Raw genomic sequence first — 16,142 nt, 5'->3', positions numbered from 1 at the left:
AACTGCTGAAAACTTACCAGATGTATCAACAGGCTAAGGCTAAGGCTTTGTTTGGGACGATTTTTTTACTGTTTCTTAAAGTAAATTTTTAGTATTAAAATTTTAATTTTTATACTAAAAATTTACTTAAAGAAACAGAAAAAAAATCGTCCCAAACAAAACCTAGTATTGTAGCATCAAAGAATATATCGAGAATGGAGTATAGAAATGAACATCAAACAATATAAAAGCGACTCAAGAAAAAATACATCACCGCCCTTTTCCTGTTTAAACAAATTAATACAATAAGGAGGCAAATAAAATCCCCACACGGAGATTACAAAGCCTCAAAAAGAATTGCATTAATCCTAGCAAGCCATCTTCACCATTACACAAACCTCAAACCCAGAATCTATCTAAACAATTTCAAGAACAAGAAGCCACACAAAACGATAACAAGTTCTCACCAGACCATCCCTTTTCACCCAATGTACAATTCTCGTAACAAAGCTGGATGCCTTCTGAAGCCTCAGGAGCATTCAATTTGATCTAAAATAATTTACAAACTTCGTATAATGAAATTCTCACACAAGCCGATGATGCTGCCGAAGTCCTTTACTGAAATGAGGCTGCATTAGCCGAACATAGAGGCCATTCATTTGCACCAAAGAATCATGCGTGCCCTGCTCGACAATCTTGGCACCATTAAGAACCACAATATTGTCAACATGTCTCATCATGGGAGCTCTATGTGCAATCATAATGGTGGTTTTGTTTCCCATGACTAGGGTGTCGAGGGCTTCCTGCACGACCCGGCTGGACTCGGACTCAATCGCAGAGCTAGCCTCATCTAGTAGCAAGATGGGCGCGTTTTTCAGTACGACTCGAGCAATTGCGATCCTCTGCTTCTGCCCAGGAGTTAAGTCTACTCCTCTCATTCCCACATGAGTGTCATAACCATGGGGCAAACTGCTGATGAAATGGTGAGCATTGGCTATTCTAGCTGCTTCCTTCATTTCAGCTTCTGTGGCGTTATGTCTGGCATATATGATATTTTCCCTTATGGTTGTGGAGAACATGATGGGCTCCTGCTGTACTAAACCCATGTGGCTCCTTAACCATCTTATATTGAATTGTTTTAGATCGCGGCCATCCAATAGGATCTGGCCACCAACGGGATCGTAGAATCTTTCAATCAGGGATATTATCGCGCTCTTTCCAGAACCTGAAACACCCACCACAGCCAGCGTTTGTCCCCCGTCGATTTTAAGACTGAAATTGTTCAACAGCATCACTTCTGGACGAGTTGGGTAGCAGAAATCAACATTCTTGAACTCAATGCTACCATATACAGAAGGAGGTTTAACACCAGTATTATCATCTGGATCAATAGTAGGAACACGGTCGATGATTTCAAATACTGAAATGAGGGATTTCCTCCTTTTCAGAATATAAGGAGCCAAACCAAAAGGCTCCACTAATGCGAAAGTTGCAAAAGAAAAAACCATGTATTCTTTGAGTGCTGTGACTAATTTGAGCCGGCCGTCATGTACGGACAAAGAGATGTACCAGAGTAGCAGTGCATTGCAGGCAAAAAGAAGGAATTGTGAGAAGCCAAAGGCGAAACCGATGCCCACTCCATGGAGAAAGCTTTTGCTCAAAATTCTACCAAGCTGCAATCTGTAAAGTTCCATCACCTTGTTACCAGCACAAAATGCCACAACGGTGTAGATGTTTCTAACAGCATCTTCTAGGACCAAAGAGGCTTTCCTGTGCATCTCCTGGATGCCCCTTGAAAACCCAGCAAGCCACAATTTCTGCATCCAATAATGGATAATTAATGCTATTTTCAAATATAATATAATACAAAAGAATAATTAATATTATTTTCAATTAAAATAAACCTTGAAATTTTATTTTAAAGGAAATAATTAAAATAAATCTAAAAATAACCTAAACTTAATTTCTTTTGTTGCATTCCTATGGACCTATTGAAATTCCTCAATTGTAGAGGTACGCAAAAATCCTCTGCTTGGTATGGAAATAGAAATTGAATAACAAAGATAAAATAAATTATTTTAAAATAAAATATAATCCTAAATGATTAAAAATGCAAACCTGATATTTTAAAAAAAAGATAATTAATGCTAATTTCAATTAAAATAATTCAAAAATATTATAAACCTAATTTCCCTTTACAGAGATAATACTATGTAAAAACCATTTAGCAAGCATTTGGGCTGTGAAAAGAATTTTGTCAAACCAGTATGATACAAAATCTGGACAAGCACCAAAAAAGTCCATGAAAATACATTAGCTCACCTGCGCAACAGCAGAAACAGTAAGAATAGGTAAAGTGGCCAATGCAATTAGTGCAACCCGCCATTGGAGCAGCATTCCAATCAAAATAGCCACAACAACAGCTGAAGTGTCTTGTATGAATATAGAAAGTCTATTACTGAAAGCAGCTCGGACAAAAGTGGCATCATTAGCCAAGCGCATGGATAATGTATCTGCACTGTTCTCATCTTCATCATACCATCCTACTTCATTATGGAGCATTGCTGTAGAGCATTAAATTTCTCATCAAAAATCTACCCTTCAAATTTTAATGCAACTAGTAGAAAAGGACTAAGAGACTTCTTGATATCATTACCTGAGAACATCATCCTCCTAACTCGTTCAGTCATTTTTTCCCCCATAATACCGAAATAGAAATGCTGCAAAAAGTTGGCAAGCACTGTGATAAAGCCCATACAAGCAATGATCAAACACCATTTGTTCACTTCATTTTGAACATCTTCTACGCCAATTCTATAATATGCTGCGACTGTCAATGCAATAGTGTAGGCAAGAAGAGGATTAAATGATCCAAAAATAGCCGCACCAATGCTTCCCAAAAGAGCATAAAGCCATTCTGCAAAGCTTAGCTGAGCAAGCCTCCAAAATGATGGTTCTTTCGGCATATGTGAGTCCTTAGAATATCTCTGTTTAATAGGCATTTCACAAGACTGATTAAGAGGGCGGCTGAAAGTCTGTGAATGGGAACGCTCATTTTTAGGATCAGATGTCAGAAGTGGTGAGACAGGAGATTCTGGATTGGAAGGATTAGACATCTGCCTATTCAGGGAATGTACATCAATCTTGGGAAGCTCAGGCAGCCTCATTTCAAAACTATCTTGTCGTTTGATGGATGGCACACTTTCTGCACCTTCCATAGGCATCCCATTTTCTATCATTTGCTCCGAAGGTGGGCTGTGAACCTTTGGTGAGTCCTGTGAGCAGTGATTTCCATCTATCTGCCTAAGAGTTGGAGATACATGAGCCCGCTGAAGCGAGGACGACTTCACCATTTTGGGCGATGATGGCTCTTGGACGAAATGACTTGCAAGGGAATCCTTTTCAATTTGAAAAGTTGTCAGCTCTTTATAGTTCCTAATTGGGGTCCTGAGAAGGATTTTTTTAAACAGCTTTTTAAGACAAAATTCGATAAAATAAAGAGACGACACATGATGCTTTGGAAAACAGAAGTTATAGCACTATAAAACCATACCTTTTAGGGAGCTTTGATGCTTCTTCACATCTTAGGAGTTCTGCATAGAGGCCATCCAGTGTAAGCAACTCTTCGTGTGTACCCATTTCAATGAGTTGACCTTCCTCCATCACTGCTATATAGTCAGCATTTCTTATAAGGCCAAGCCGCCTAGCTATGATTATAGTTGATCTTCCAAGCATGAGTATATCTAACGCTTCCTGAACAGCTCTTTCTGCCTCAAAATCAAGACCACCTGTGACCTCATCCAGAAGAAGAATAGATGGATTTGAAAGCACAGCTCGAGCAATAGAAAGCTTTATGTTTTGCTCTTCAGTGAGAGCTAAACCAGCCCTACCAATCTGCAAATCATTAGAAAAAAAACTGCATGAAAATTTTGAGGCAGAACAAAAAGTCACATAGCTTTTGATGGAGCAAATGTGTTCCTACCTGTGTATCATATCCTTTTTCCAGTGAGGTGATAAATGTATGTGCATGTGCTGTCTTCGCAGCCTCCTCAATCTGATCAAAAGTAGCAGATCTTCCATATGCAATGTTATCCCTAATACTCAGGCTTAATAATGCTGGCTCCTGAGTGACAAGTCCTATTTGACTTCTTAACCACTCGAGCTTCAAATTCTTTATATTTTCTCCATCCAAAAGTACTTCACCTGCAACCAATCAAAGATTCAAAATAATGAACTGAAATATTCAAATTTTATTCAGTTTCTAGATAATTTAGAAGTAGATAAGAGACCTAAACATGGCCAGCTTACCTAACGTGGGATCATAGAAACGTTCCATAAGAGGAATTATGCTACTTTTTCCAGAACCATTCCTGCCAACAAGTGCCACAGTTTTTCTCGCAGGTACAGTCAAGTAGAAGCCACTTAGTATGGGTATTTCAGGACGAGACAAGTAACTGAAATAGACATTGCGAAATTCAATGTTTCCTTGCACAGAAGCTAGTGTATTTCCATCATGATTGACAGTAGAACTTGAACGACTTATCATCTCAAAAAGTCTATAAGCAGCAATCCGCCCTTGCTCAAATGAATAGAAGTTTGTTGCTGCTTGATTTAGTCCACTAGAAGAGCGAAAAAAAATGTGATCAGAATTAATTAAAAATAGAATGGGGTTCTAAGAGATATGCTCAAATTCAAAATGCATACAGGCCACTCAAAATCACAGCAAATAGAGCCGTTATGATTTCACCACCATTTGCTTTTCCATTAGATATCAGGAACCTGCCAACCCAAAGCTGTAAAGCACAACAACATATGGCAAGTCCATATGTAAAGCCAAGCCCGAGGCCTTGCACAAGACTGATCAATATCCCATATCTCAGTGTTGCTTGAAGTGATGTAGCATATGAATACTTTGCTAACGTCTCATTGGTAAAGGCATACAAAGTTCTAATGTAAGAGATGGCCTGCACCATAAATTAAAATGTAATAAGAGATATGCTCGTAAGTCTAAATAAAATATATTGGCTTAAAATACATTCTATGGAAGAAAGATTAGAATATTTATTTTGCATGCTATTATTTCATGAATAGCTATACAATAATAGAAAATCCCGTCTGAGCTGCTGGGCTCACGAGCAATATGTCAACTGGTTAACATGTTAGGAGCTTAAGTGTTAAAAATAAGGCCATTTTTAGTGAGCATTAGTGAAAATTTTAAGGAAATGCAAAATTTTATAAGACAGTTTGAAAGCTTTGCTACTCTTTCTAAAATGTCAGCCGGTTACATAAAAAAAAAAAGAAACAAAAACCTGCTCTGCTATGCTTGCAGCTTCAGCATAAGCATCTTGAATGTTCTCAGCAAGTCTATGGAGAAATATGTTTGATATTCCACCAGCAGCAACAATGAATGGACCAGTAGCAAGTGTCAAAAGTGCAATTTGCCAGCAGTTGATAAGACCAATAACAAGACCGCCAAAAAAGGTAGCCATGTTATGTATGTAATTTCCAACCTGTAGTTTACAACTATTACTCATTAAATGGAAATAGAAAAACTTGTGCCATTAAAAAGAACACCCAAGATATAAACCAGCCATTTAAATTGCAAAATAAAAAATAATAAAATTACCATCTACTATAAGCAACAATTTGAACACAAAGGCATACCTTCTCACTAAGAGCAGATTGAATAAGTAACACATCACTTAGCACTTGACTGACAATGTCACCATTATTCCCGTACGTATCAAAAAAACTCATGTCCTGGTTCAGTAGAACTTGGACATACTTTGATCTGATAACTGCAGTCTGCCTCTCTCCGGTAAAAATCCAACAAGAGACCTCTGTTACAAACAACTAATTTAGAAATCAAGAAGTTCAACAAGCTAAGATAGATCAGGAAAAGACAAAAAAAATCCCCAGATATCTAAGTCTGTAACTTACCAATCCATGCAGCCGCAAAAACACCAGAGGCTATATAAACAATGTACAGGGCATGCTGCAGCATAAAAAATCATAAAAATTTAGGAACAATTCATTGCAAATCTCATCCAGCAATCAAGCTGTTCACTACATTTTTCATCTTAAAGATAAAGTAAAATAAGGATAGTTTAAAATCAATAGTCAAAAGACACTTCTGCGGTTCTGCCATTAGAATATCTCAGCTAAAAATATTCAAAAATATAGTTCTCTCAGAACAAAGCAATGGGATTCAAAAGAAAAGGAGGGAGAGAAAATATAATTGTTTTTGAAACAACAGGGACAGGCTTAGGTACATACCAAGCATGATACACAATCAATTGTGCATTACAAAAGATTTATAAATAATTACAAATAAGTTATCTAATGATACTCCATAAAAAACTAAATAGATGCACAAAAAGGAGGCAGAACATCTGCAAGAGTTAAGAATGATTCCAAACAAACACATGCATAAGAAGGTATACCAATCAAGTGGCCCTAATCAAAACTAAAGGAGAAATGTGCCAAAGCCCAGCACAAGAATGAAAGCAGACATTTAAAAAAAAAGCACAATGGATTGCATCTGATACTATATATATAGCACTTAGTTTAAAAAATATGTTTGAAAAACTCTACCAATCTCTCAAGTTTCTCTTGCTGGAAAGTATTTAGGTAAAGTAACAAGAGAGCTTGAATCCTTCTAAACCGCAATCACGCAATTACACAATCAACACATTCTTATTTTGGTTGGCAAAATCATCAACATACCACAACAAGACAAAATAACAAAATCAAGAGCATGATCAGACTTTAAAGAAGAAACTCAAATATGTCACTGCCACAAAAGTTCTTAATTGAAGCTGTGAACGGAAAAAAAGAGCGGGTATTTGATCTACTATTTGCTGCCCATTCAAACCATATTAAGCATTGAACATGAATTTGCACGGGTGTTCAATAGGCTTCCATAGGCAGCTTCAAACAAACTTTCCAAAATGATGTTTCACTTTTAACCTTTCGCATAAAAAAAAAAGTCGTGTGATAAATGCAAACTATAAAATCGTATGCCATTTAATAGATTAAAAAATTCACCTAGTTGAAGTTTTGCAATAAAGAAAAAAAGGCTAAGAAAAAGAAAATTCTGAACAAGTTTGCATGCAACACTGCAGCATATAATTTTGCCAAACTACCAGATGTTTGACAACAAGAGAAAAATTAGACTTTTAAGAAAAAAAGAAATAATATTTATTTAATTTATATCCCATAAACTTCCAGGATCCAAATAGCTATATCATTGTCATTGAGGACTTCCTTATAGTTGCATAAACACTGAATAAGCTGGGGAAGATCATTATAAGGGTCGCATCAACCTTCTTCGTGCTTGCGCATAATTATGTTAAACTAACCAAACTCTCAGCTAAATGTTAAAGTACTTGCCTAAAAACAACCATAGTAATCTACATTCTATATCATCAGACTTCCTTGCTAGGTTATCAACAGATGCAAGCCAGAGGAAATAAGTGAAATCTTTTTTTTTTTTAATCAAAGATGCTAGCATAACTTGTAAAGGGCATCTCACTTAAAGGTGCAATTTTAATGGAAAGGGAAGACAGAACAATGTGATTCATTTACTTATACAAGCACATCATTCCAACAAAAAAAATAATTGTAGCAAGAATTAAGAGAGCAATGCGCCTGTGCGGCTGTGCATATGCGAACGCTTAAGAAACTTGAACAAACCAAGAAATGCCGCACTACATACAGCTGATTAAGATGAGCTAAGTGCACCGCAGAAGGTTTATTATATTCCCCAAAAAGGTTGAAATCTAAATTACTACACTGATAAACACTTCAAAACACTAAAGGTTTAACATATTCAACAAAACAAGCATCTAAGAAGTAAGAAGCACCCATCTATGTTCTTATAGAATATCACCCTGAAGGTTAAAATACGAAACTAATCAGAGTTTAGGAAAAGCCCGCTGGTAGAGTCGACAATTGAAAAAGTAAAACGATGAAAATCCAATTCCATAAAAGAAGCTCTCAAGCTCACCTGCTTAAATTGATCAAATATCTCATCCGGAGTTCTATTGTGCAAATTACGCGGACTAAGCAAATTGATCGACTTCCCAAAGTAATGCAAGTAAATAACCAGCGCCATCCCGTGCGCCGCCGCGGCCAGTGCCCCGATCAACATAAGAAACCAATCGAACCAATCAGCACACGCGAACAATCTCGAGAACGGCACAGCGGCCGGTGGCGGCTCGACCTCTTCCACCTCGTCGACCGGACCGTCGTCCTCCACCGGAAACGCCTCCAACCCGGATTCCATGTACGGCGACGGCGATTCCGGCGGTTCCGACACTTCTGAAACCGGTGTTAACGGCTGCATGTGGGGCGGCGACCACCCAAACAGCCCCCTCGACACCATGATAAACTTTTTCTATAACCAATTAACCGTCCTTCCGCACGCCCCCCTTCGGAAAACTCTAACCCTAGCAATCCATTCGAGATCTGCCGACCCGCCGGCCGGCGAAGGGCTAGGCGGATCTAGGGATCTCCTCGTCCTCCAGTCTCCTGCAGCGGTATTTAGTCTTGAATCGCCACCCGGCACCACAATCCACCGCGTAATAAAGACCTTTCTTCCCAATTCTTCAAACGATTGCAGCGGGCGCCTTGTCAAAGGAGCAGGCGAACAGAACGAGGATAGATGAAAATATCGAGCGGCTTCTAGAGAGGAAAGAAAAGGTAAAGCGAAAGCTCAGATAGAAAGAGATGAAGGGGAGGGTTTCTCTGCTTCTTCCTACGTCTTCGAGTTGGCTTCGCCTTCCTCCTATCTCTCTCCCTGCGACTCTGCAGCTCAAGAAAATGACTGTGGTGCACCTCAGCACAGCCCATTTCCATGCGCCGCTCGCCTTTCTTTCTTTTTATTTTTAATTATTATTTTTTTTCTTTTACTATTTCTTTTTAATTTAAAAAATACGGTGGGGCGGCGCTGATGACTTTGGTCCCCCGCCGCCGCCGCTCAGGGCCTCATGCCACATGTAAAGTCATTAAAGAGTGCTTTTTTTTCAGTGAAAGGGGATGCAGCTCAACTTGATGGATTAGTTGGGCTTTAATTTTGAATTTGAGTTTTATATATATATATATATATATATATATATATATATTAGTAAATCTTAATTAATTTAAATATTTTAAAAAAAATAGAAAGTGAAATTGTTAGATTTATGCCTCCTTTGAGATGATTTTTTTATTGCTTCTTAAAGTAAATTTTTAGTACAAAAATTAAAATTTTTATACTAAAATATTGTTGCGGGCTAGAATAGGTAGAGATTGTAAATTCACGTCTGAGCGTTGTACGAATATTCAGCATACAAAACAGAAAAGAAAATGAACACCGTGATTTTTACATGGAAAACCCTGAAAAGGGAAAAAATCATGGGGCCGCGCCCAGTTGAAAAGTTCCACTAGTGTTGCGCAAATTACAAGAAGTTGATTCGTCCCACAAGTTAGGACGATCAGTTTATAATCAGTTTCTTCTGAATTGAAACAAAGTTACAAAGTTCTGCCAAATTTCGGCGTTTCCCGAAAATCTGGCAAAGTTCCGGCGTATTCAGGCGGCAGAAGGAAATTCCGACGGTGGTCGAGGAGGAGCTGATTCTTCTTCCCCTTCTCTTCTTCTTCCCTTCTTCTTCTTTCTTAGGTCCCTTCTTATGGAGAATGAGAGCTCTATTTATAGTTTTTCTGGAGTGGCATAGCTTGTAAATAGGCGCGAGATCAAGGGCAAATAGGGAGTGGTCGAATGGACGGTTGATGTTAAATCCTTCGATCGTCCACCGTTCATTGGACATTTGAAGGCCTTAGTGATGTCAAAATTCAGCGACCTTGGGCTCGTTGGATTCGTTTCGTCGAGCCGCTCCATTCGAGTATAAGCTCGTTAAACTCGGAGACTGTTTGGTAACTCAAATTGTGGTACGAGCTTTCCAACAACACTTCAGGCGCTTGATTTGGGCTCATTTGGACTCGGATTGAGTTGAATTTGGTGTTGTTGGGTTCGTATTTCCGAGACGCTCAGTTTGATTATAAGCTTGCTAAAATCGGAGTTCGGGTGCTCCTAGATTTCATTTTTGAAGTTTCTGGGTTGAGTTTTGCCTCGAGATTCATGCCCGATCAAGATAATTTCATGATGACATATCAGTTGCCCCTCTATTTTCGGACGTCGAAGCTCCTGAAGTCCGAAAATATTTGTTCTGAAAACTTGCATTGGCCGAAATGCAAAAAAATGTGTTCCAAAAATTAAATGCTTGCTCAAACTTGATCGTAGAGGCCCCGTTGAGCTCCGAAAGTATCAAAATTGAGTCTGAAACTTCGAAAAACATGTTCGGGGACCCAAAAAATGTCCAATTTGGACCGTCCGGGCCGAAAATGGGCCCTGGACAAGCCTAGGCGACCGAACCGGCCGGCCGCCGCGGCTGCCGGCGGTGGCACGCACACCACGCTCGAAAAGATGCGACTGCACGCGTGACCACGCGGTTAGCCACGCGGTTATGCAGATTTCAAATTTTTTTTAAATTCATGTGGGGCCCAAAAATATACCGAAAAAAATCTCAAAAAAATTCAAAAAATTCAGAAAAATAAAATAAAAATTTGAAAATTTTGAAATTTATGGAGAACTCTAGAAACTTCCATTTCTCTCTCCAAAAAAGTATAAATAGGCCTCTTAGGCCTTTAGAAAAATTGTTCATTCTCTTCTTTCTCCCTCTAGCTCTCTGACAGTTGAGTCTTTCCGCTATTTTCGAGTGGAAAATTTCCCCTGCTCGACTTAGCACCCCTCCTCTTGTGCAGAAGTTAGGGAATTTCTTCCCCCCGCCCTTTGGTTTTCTGACTGTGGAGGCTTTCTGCTTTTTTTTAGTGGAAAATTTTTTCTACTCGACTTAGCGCCCCTCCTCTTGTGCAGAAGTTAGGGGATTTCTTCCCCTCCTCTGGCATTCTCACAGTGGAGGCTTTTCGCTATTTTTGAGTGAAAAATTTTCCTTGCTCGACTTAGCTCCCCTCCTATTGTGCAGAAGTTAGGGGATTTCTCCCCCCCCCCCTGGCTTTCTGACAGTGGAGGTTTTTCGCTGTTTTTGAGTGAAAAATTTCTCCTGCTAGAATTAGCGCCCCTCCTCTTACGTAAAAGTTAGGGATTTCTTCCCCCCCCCCTCTGGATTTTTCACAGTGGAGGCTCTCCGCTATTTTTGAGTGGGAAATTTTTCCCTGCTCGACTTAGTGCCCCTCCTCTCGTGCAGAAGTTAGGGGATTTCTTCCGCCCCTCTGGCTTTCTGACGGTTGAGGCCTTCCGCTAATTTTGAGTGGAAATTTTCCCCTGCTCGACTTAGCGCCCCTCATCTCGTGCAGAAGTTAGGGGATTTCTTCCGCCCCTCTTATCATTCTCTTCTTCTTCTCGCATTGGAGACATTATATTGTTACAGATAGGCGGCATTCCCCTATCAAGCTTCAGTGCCCTTCTTTTATGTAGAAGAAGTTGCGATGAGAGTCTATCTTCTTAATAGACAACCTTCGACGGAAGAAGATCTATTGTTGATTGTATGCGGGGGTGATTTGAGAAGACCTGGCAGTGATTGCATCTTGGAGGAGAACCAGAAGTGATAAGCAGAGTGAGAGAATTTCAATGCCATTTGAACGGAAGTTTTTCGGCGATGGACGGTCGAGTTGAAGCCCATTAGCAATCAACGATCGAGTGGAGAGCTGAAGGGGAGAGTTCGAAGGTGTGTTACAAGTAGCAGTCGAGCAAGAACCCGATGATAGCTTATATAAAGTAAAGGACCGACAATGAACATCAGGCAAAGAGCCAATGATGACGATGGTCTAGTTGCATTTTGCAAAGATAATAAGCATCCATACGGAAGTTTTCCGACATCAGATATCCCTTATTCAAGGGGGAGGAGCAGTGTGTTATGTCGATGTTCTGGCGACAGATCTATAGTGCTAACTGAGTTGAGGCTTAATGAAGATCAAATTATAATCTATCTTATTGCTTGATGTATAATCTTGTAATATAACTCCAATGATATTATATATGAAGTTGAGATTATTGTATGAGCTCGATGCTTGTTTTTAATTTGAAATGAACTCGTTATCCAAAGAAAACTAAGTTGTTTCACGCCTCTTTGAAGTATGCTTTGTATGTGCCTTTCGTGCTCTTTGAGATTTTTAGTATTCTAGAATTTTATATTCATTTATAGAAGAGGTCAAGAGAATACACCAAGGATATAAGACATATTCAAAGTTATATGTCAGAGCCCTGCTCGATAACGTTAACATGTATGGAAGAGGTCGGGAGAATCCACCAATGATATAAGACCTATCCGAGGTTATATGTTAGAGCCCTACTCAATAACGTTAACCTGTATGGAAGAGGTCGGGAGAATCCACCAAGGATGTAAGACCTATCCGATGTCATATATCAGAACCCTGCTCGATGACGTTAACATGTGTGGAAGAGGTCGGGATAATCCACCAATGATGTAAGAACTATCCGAGGTCGTATGTCAGAGTCCTGCTCGATGACTTTAACCCGTGTGGAAGAGGTCGGGAGAATCCACCAAGGATGTAAGACCTATCCGAGGTCGTATGTTAGAGCCCTGCTTGATGATGTTAACCTGTGTGGAAGAGGTCGGGAGAATCCACCAAGAATGTAAGACCTATCCGAGGCCGTATGTTAGAGCCCTGCTCGATGATGTTAACCTGTGTGGAAGAGGTCGGATCAAATCCCCCTGGGATTGAACATCCGGTGATTTAGATATAATGTAGATTGTGTATTTCTCGAATCACAGAGAAAGAGTTTGAGAAATTTTTTTATCTTTCATAAGAGAAAATAATATCACAACAACGTGAACGTCATATTACTGTATTATGTAAAATAGTACAATAATTCCCTAGTCTGACTTGGGGAAATATAAGTTACAACGTACTCAACATATAAGATCTACGTACGGGCACAATACAATATTTAACTTGGAAGAAGATATTAGATATATCAAAGTAACACCCTACTCAACATAAAAGAGACAACAAGACAAGTAGTATTGCTAATACAAATGCATGAAGTGCGTGATCATTCAATCTCTCCAACCACTTGAATATTATTCAATGGTTGTCTTTGTTGTTGATTTTGCCCCCCAACGGGACGAGCTTCCACTCGGGTAGATGAATCTTGAATAAATTGTCGAAGGTAGCCCTGACGGATAAGTCTTTCAATCTCATCCTTAAGTTGTTTACAGGCTTCGGTGGTGTGACCAGGACTATGATGAAAGTAACAGTACTGATCTGAATTTCCTATGTTCGACTTCAAAATATTCAGACATTTTAATGTATCTTGATCTCGAACATCCATCAATACATTTGCTCGAGATGTGTTGAGTGGGGTTTACTCCTTCTCCTATCGAGGTTCCCATCACGGTAATGGAGGACTAGGAGGTAGATTCTTCTTTCTTTGCTTTTTCTATTATGAGAATGAATTGTCCATCCCAGGTGCACCTTTTCGCTTCTCGTTGATTTGCTCAAACTGCTTACTATGAGCATTTATGGCTTGATCTGCAAAAATTTGCGCCTCCACACGATGGATCAGGTCAGCATATGAATGAACGGTGTCGCGCATGAGTGCTGAATAAAAGGAGCCAGGACGAAGACCTGCAAGAAAACCCATCGGAGTAATTCAGGATCTACTCTTGGAATCTGTCGAGCCTCGGTGAAAAACCGCTAAAAATACTCCTTCAACGATTCTCCCTCATTTTGGCGAATCCCGGAGAGGTGGGAAGAATCTTTAGCAATTCTTCGATTAGCCACAAACTGTTCAACTAATAGTTTGGCTAATTTGACGAATAAAGGGATCGTTCTAGACGGAAGAGAATAGAACCACGTTCGAGCCTGTCCTTTAAGGATGACAGGAAAAACCTGGCAAAGGGGTGCGTCCTATGCTAGTTGAATATGCATGATGGTTATGTAGTAGTCGATATGCCCATACGGGTCGGTCGTCCCGTCGTAGGACTCAATGTTTGGCACTTTGAATCCGATCGGAATGGGGTGCTGAAGAATGGCTTCAGTTAGAGGTGATGACTCCTTGAAGTTCCTCTGTTGGAGAGCTCGCCTCACATCTCCTCGGGGGAACTCTTCCCGTACCAATCTTCGCAGTTCGTGACGTAGAGCATTGTGAGGGAGCTCAGCAATGTGCGGTTGGGCAAAGCCTTCTGGGAGATATGAAAAAATGTGAGGTTGTCGAGTTGAGGGCAGAGGATGTGTAGAACTTGCTGTATCAGCAAGTTCGTTATCCTGCCGTGACTGAGGATGCCTTCTAGGTGGAGGAAGATGAATTTCTGCTCGAAGATGTTCAAATTGAACATCTTCAACCCGTAGTGGATCCCGAGGGAGAAGAATTTCCTCCCATTGTGCCAATGCCTGCTGTCAATTCTCTCACAGGAGTTGAAGAATCTCGATCTGAGATTCTTCCATCTTTCAGATTCTCTCTTCTAATGAAGGTCCCGAGGTCCCTTCTCCGGTAGCATTTTACCCCATAGGATGAAAAGAGGTAGACATCGGGAGTCTATGGTTAATAGACGGATTTCTGGACTAACGAGAGTTGGAGCGAGAAGCTCCAACTATACGACTGTTGCGCCTGTTGACCATCGTAGCAATACTTGAAGTAGTGGGATAGTGTTCCCACACACGACGTCAAACTGTTGCGGGCTAGAACATACGCGGCGGTAGAGATTGTAAATTCACGTCCGAGCGTTGTACGAATATTCAGCACACAAACAGAAAAGAAAATGAACAACATGATTTTTACGTGGAAAACCCTGAAAAGGGGAAAAACCATGGGGCCGCGCCCAGTTGAAAAGTTCCACTAGAGTTGCGTAAATTACAAAAAACTGATTCGTCCCACAAGTTAGGACGATCAATTTACAATCGGTTTCTTCTGAATTGAAACAAAGTTACAAAGTTCTGCCAAATTCCGGCGTTTCCCGAAAATCCGGCAAAGTTCCGGCGTATTCAGGCGGCGGAAGGAAATTCCGGCGGTGGTAGAGGAGGAGCTATTCTCCTTCCTCTTCTCTTATTCTTCCCTTCTTCTTCTTGCTTAGGTCACTTCTTATGGAGAATGAGGGCTCTATTTATAGTTTTTCTAGAGTGGCATGATTTGTAAATATACACGAAATCAGGGCAAATAGGGAGTGGTCGAATGGACGGTTGATGTTGAATCCTTCAATTGTGCACCGTTCGTTGGACATTTGAAGGCCTTAGTGATGTCAGAATTCAGCAATCTTGAGCTCGTTGGATTCTTCTAGTCGAGCCGCTCGATTCGAGTATAAGCTCGTTAAAATCGGAGACCATTTGGCAACTCAAATTATGGTACGAGCTTTCCAACAGCACTTCGAGCGCTTGATTTGGGCTCATTTGGACTCGAATTGAGTTGAATTTGTTGTTGTTGGGTTCGTATTTCCGAGACGCTTAGTTTGACTGTAAGTTTTCTAAAATCGGAGTTCGGGTGACCCAAATTTAATTTTTGAAGTTTCCGAGTTGGGTTTTGCCTCGAGATTCGTGCTCGATCAAGATAATTTCATGATGACGTATCAAATATTATTTTAAGAAGCAGTGAAAAAGTCATCCCAAATGAAGCCTTAGAGTACTTTAATTTAGAGGTTTGATAACACTTCATTGAAATTGTATAAGGTATAATTATTATATAGTAAATAATTTAGGACATTGATGATTTTGACTAGAAATATGCAAAATAAGATTTTCAAATCTTGAATTTGCTATATTTCATATAATATGAATACCATCCATATTATATTTTATATTTTATCACTCAAAAAATGGATTATAAATGTCGTTAATTGACTGCGAGAAGTAAAGGATATGATGCTTAAAAATATTTTTAATCATTTTATTCATTTTTAACAATATGAGATATGCTGCATGTTATAACTAGATTCTATAAATATACATAATTATGTATTAAATATATGATTATGTTAGTTCATCAGTATATGACATAGTGAACTATGGGATGGTTTATGTAATGCAATTTCTTCTCTATCATCTAAATGGTGATGTTATGATTTTAATATTTCAAAATAATTAGTTTTTGTTTTCAACCAAATAATTTATAAATATAGCAAAAAATAAAGTTTATAGAAATCAAATAT

The 16,142-nt window shown here is 39.5% G+C and overlaps 1 protein-coding gene across 1 annotated transcript; it reads right to left on the bottom strand.

Moving 5' to 3' along the window:
• Nucleotides 1-202: 202 nt before the first annotated feature.
• Nucleotides 203-8,838, bottom strand: LOC110107241 (ABC transporter B family member 20-like). The gene is made up of 11 exons (XM_020837437.2): nt 7,988-8,838; nt 5,920-5,974; nt 5,644-5,819; nt 5,289-5,489; nt 4,684-4,943; nt 4,288-4,598; nt 3,962-4,182; nt 3,533-3,873; nt 2,636-3,426; nt 2,302-2,543; nt 203-1,796 (listed from the first exon to the last, which is right to left on the bottom strand). The coding sequence occupies exons 1-11, from the start codon at nt 8,363-8,365 to the stop codon at nt 564-566; spliced, it is 4,209 nt and encodes a 1,402-aa protein (XP_020693096.1). The 5' UTR covers nt 8,366-8,838; the 3' UTR covers nt 203-563.
• Between the last annotated feature and the right edge of the window lie 7,304 nt (nt 8,839-16,142).

Source organism: Dendrobium catenatum, unplaced genomic scaffold, assembly GCF_001605985.2.
Source record: "Dendrobium catenatum unplaced genomic scaffold, ASM160598v2 fragScaff_scaffold_43, whole genome shotgun sequence".
NCBI classification, from domain to species: domain Eukaryota; kingdom Viridiplantae; phylum Streptophyta; class Magnoliopsida; order Asparagales; family Orchidaceae; genus Dendrobium; species Dendrobium catenatum.
Note: the sequence above shows the minus strand (reverse complement) of the source record. Positions and strands in the feature narration are given on the sequence as shown.